Below are 3614 nucleotides of genomic sequence, written 5' to 3' on the forward strand. Positions count from 1 at the left end.
CATCCATGTCTTGTGTGTCAATAATTTGTTTTATTGCTGAGTAACATTCCCTTGTATAGAGATTGCACAGTTTATTTATCCATTCACCTACTGATGGACATTTGAGTTGCCCCCAGTTTTTGGCTTTTCAAATAAAGCTGCAATGAACATTCTTGTACAAGTCTTTGTATGGATGTGTGCTTTCATTTATCTTGAGTAAATATTTAGAAATGGAATGACTAGATCATATGGAAAGGCTATATGTTTAATTTCTTAAGAAATGGCAAATGGCTTTTCTTTCCATTCCATTTTATTTTATATTTTATTTTATTTTATTATTTTATTTTATTTTATTTATTTTTTTCTTTAAAACAAGCTCTGGCCAGTTTTATTAAAGAAAAATTTTGCGTGATTTACTTTTCACCAGTCTGTTCTGGCATGCTTCTAATGATATCAGAATCACCTGGATCAGTGATAGCCAGTGTGTATACTCTGTAGTATTTCCCACATGCTGTGCCCAATTCAATATTCTTGCCACTGTAGTGATGGACACCAGTTTGGGCCAACACGGCGTAGTATTCTATTTCAGATTTCCTCAAAGCCGGGCAGTTGTTGGCCAGGATGACCAGTTTCGCTTTGCTGTGTCTGATCATTTTCAAGGTCTGCTTGTACCCCAGCACGTACTTTCCACTTTTCATAACCAGTTGGAGCCTAGAGTCGATCAACTCCAGCGACTTTTTCGTCTTCTTTGCGGCCACCATCTTCCTGCCTTAGACGCGGGACGGCCCCAACCAACAGCAACCGCCAAAAAATCTCCATTCCCTTTTATACTGCTCCAGCAATATATGACAGTGAGCTGCTCCATATCCCCCCACCACCACTACCCTCCGCGCCCTGCCCAATCTGGTATGGTACCCTTTGTTCATTACAGCCATCCTAGTAGGTGTGAAGTGGTCTTAATTTGCATTTTCCTAATGACATATGATGTAACATCTTTTCATATGCTTTTTCCATCTGTACATCTTTGTGAAATAGTATTTCAATTTTCAGTTTTTTGCCTATTAAAAAAAATTGGGTTGTATTATTATTATTGAGTTGTAAGACTACTTTACAGATCCTAGATATAAGTCTATTGTTTGATATATCTTTTGCAACATTTCTTCCAGTCTATGACTTGCCTTTTCATTTTATTGATAATTATTTTTTATTTGCAGAGTGAAAAGTTTTCATTTTGATGAAGCCTAATTTATTCGTTTTTGTAGGTCACGTAGGTCATGTGTTGAATTTTAAAGACTCATTCCAACTTAAGATCACAAAGATTTTTCCTATCATTTCTTCTAGAGTATGGTGGGCAGGATAATGTCCGTCTCCCCCAAAAGATATACATATCTTAACCCCTGAAAGCTGTCAAAGTTACCTTTCATGGCAAAGGGGATTTTACAGATGTGGTTATGTTAAATATCTTGAGAAGATTATGCTGAATTATTGGGGTGGGCCTGATGTAATCATGAGGATCCTTTTAGGGGAAAAATAAGAGGCAGGAGAGTCAGAGAAGGAGGTGTAATAATGGCAGCAGAAACAGAGTGATTCAGGGAGGGCCATAAGCCAAGGAATGTGGGCAGCCTTCAGAAGCTGGAGAAAGCAAGTAACTGATTCTTCCTAGAGCCTCTGGAAGGGAACACAGTCCTGCTGACCCCTTGGTTTTAGCCCACATGAGAGTTTTCCATGTTGTCTACCAGTAGGCATGTGTAGCACAACACTGGCAAGGAACACAAGCACTGTGTCACATATAACGATGTTGCTTTCCAGAGAAAGCTCATGGTCTTTTTAGTGTAGTAGAGTCTGGGTTATAGGCCTATTTTTCTCAGTCTGAGTTCGCATTTCTGTCAGTGGCTGCCATAAGGCTGAGTGCACTTATCTTACTGGATTTGAAGAAAGATGAAGGAAGGAAATTAGAGCCCTCCAAAAATTCTAAATATTCTTCTGCCACTCTAAGTTATATTGATTTCTCTATGTTACACGTGGAATATAAATTCTATCAGTTCTTTTCACAACTAACTGGTCACAAAAACTTTGGGGACATAAATTGTGTCATACACACATCATCTCCTGCTGCATCTGTTCCAGGGGTACAGAGTAAACACAAAGTAAGTATTTGAGGGGTACAGAATCACACAGGATCACCATGCAATGGATGGCTGTTTCAATTCTGTGGCTAAAGATCTGAAAATCTTATGATTTTATTTTCACAGATCATTTCCCCCAAGCATAATATTCAAAGGTACATCCAGATTTACACACACATTTCCCACTTATTGTATATATTAGACTTGTGCCAGCAGAGGCAGAGCATCTTATTTTTTCAGTTTTCCAATTTGGAATGTATTTTACTATAGAAATGAAATATTTTACTACTCTACTTGAGTAAAGAAACATTGTGTGTGTGTGTGTGTGTGTGTGTGTGTGTGTGTGTTAACAAAAGGAAACTCTTATTCAAATAATTGGAGTTAGACTGCAGTTCACAGAAGGCCTCAGACAAGAGGGAGGGTGAGTCCCACTGCAGTCTATCCTCTGGTTGCTCAAGGAGCACCTGATGACTCCTCAGTCACAGCTCAGGGTGTGGCACACAGTTGGGCAAGGTTTTCCAGTAAATGTTTGTCAGGCGAATTCATAAATAGAATGCAGTGACAGTTATTTAGTGGGGGTGTAGAGAGACAGACAGAAAAAGAAGAAAGTTGGGGAGGTCTGAGGAGCCCTAGAAGCTCCCTCAGTTTTAAAGCAAGCTGCCCTATTACCTATGGACAGAGCCGCTCACTTAGTCAACCTCATTCCCTACCCCTCCGTGATGTTTGGACCTGATCTGATCATATTTACCTTTTTTACTCTCTAAAAGCATGGGATTTTAGGTCAGTCATTCCCACTGATGAAGTTATAAGGCAAATGTATTCTCTACACTGCCCAAGGATTCAAGCAATTTCTACCTCACTGTACCTAAATGCACTTAGTTTTTACTCATTTGTTAGGTGACAAGATTTCTTCTATCTGGAAAGTCCTTTTAGGCAATCAATGGGAGTTAAATGTGATCTTGGAAGTATTACTATTATGTTTACTTAAAAATATTCTAGAATCTTGGGGTGCGTGGCTCAGTCAGGTGGAGTGTGTGACTTTTGATCTCAGGATTATGAGTTGAAGCCCCGTTGTTGGGTGCAGAAATTACTTAAAAATGAGATCTTTAAAAAAAAAAGAATATTCTAGAATCCTAAATGGCCTTTTCCTTTAATTAGCCCTCCTTCTATATGCTCAGCCTGAATTTCCACATAAATCAGACACTTTTTATTTTCAAAGGCCCTATAGCAATCTACTGCTTTGTCTGATTTTTCTGGGAAAGTACAGATGCATTTGCCAAAATTCTGGATTCAGAGCCACTTAAGAAGTTTCCATTTAATAAAAAAGATGTGATATATATATTATAGCTGTGACTGTGACACACACACACACACACATATACCTAGAGTGGAATATTACTCAGCCATCAAAAATGAAATCTTGCCTTTTACGGTCACGTGGTTGGAGGTAGAGTGTATTATGCTAAGTGAAATAAGTCAGACAGAGAAAGACAAATACCATAATATTTC

General features: G+C 38.5%; 1 protein-coding gene across 1 annotated transcript; it reads right to left on the bottom strand.

Moving 5' to 3' along the window:
- Positions 1-342: 342 nt before the first annotated feature.
- Positions 343-781, bottom strand: LOC129503915 (60S ribosomal protein L30-like). Its single transcript, XM_055316396.1, has one exon. It carries the CDS (start codon positions 738-740, stop codon positions 393-395), a length of 348 nt encoding a protein of 115 aa, XP_055172371.1. The 5' UTR covers positions 741-781; the 3' UTR covers positions 343-392.
- Positions 782-3614: the final 2833 nt, after the last annotated feature.

Source organism: Nyctereutes procyonoides, unplaced genomic scaffold, assembly GCF_905146905.1.
Source record: "Nyctereutes procyonoides isolate TBG_1078 unplaced genomic scaffold, NYPRO_anot_genome, whole genome shotgun sequence".
Lineage (NCBI taxonomy): Eukaryota > Metazoa > Chordata > Mammalia > Carnivora > Canidae > Nyctereutes > Nyctereutes procyonoides.

Bases quoted from the DNA above. Each gene is read 5' to 3' on its own strand.
- LOC129503915 (XM_055316396.1), bottom strand. From the start codon at position 740: ATGGTGGCCGCAAAGAAGACGAAAAAGTCGCTGGAGTTGATCGACTCT.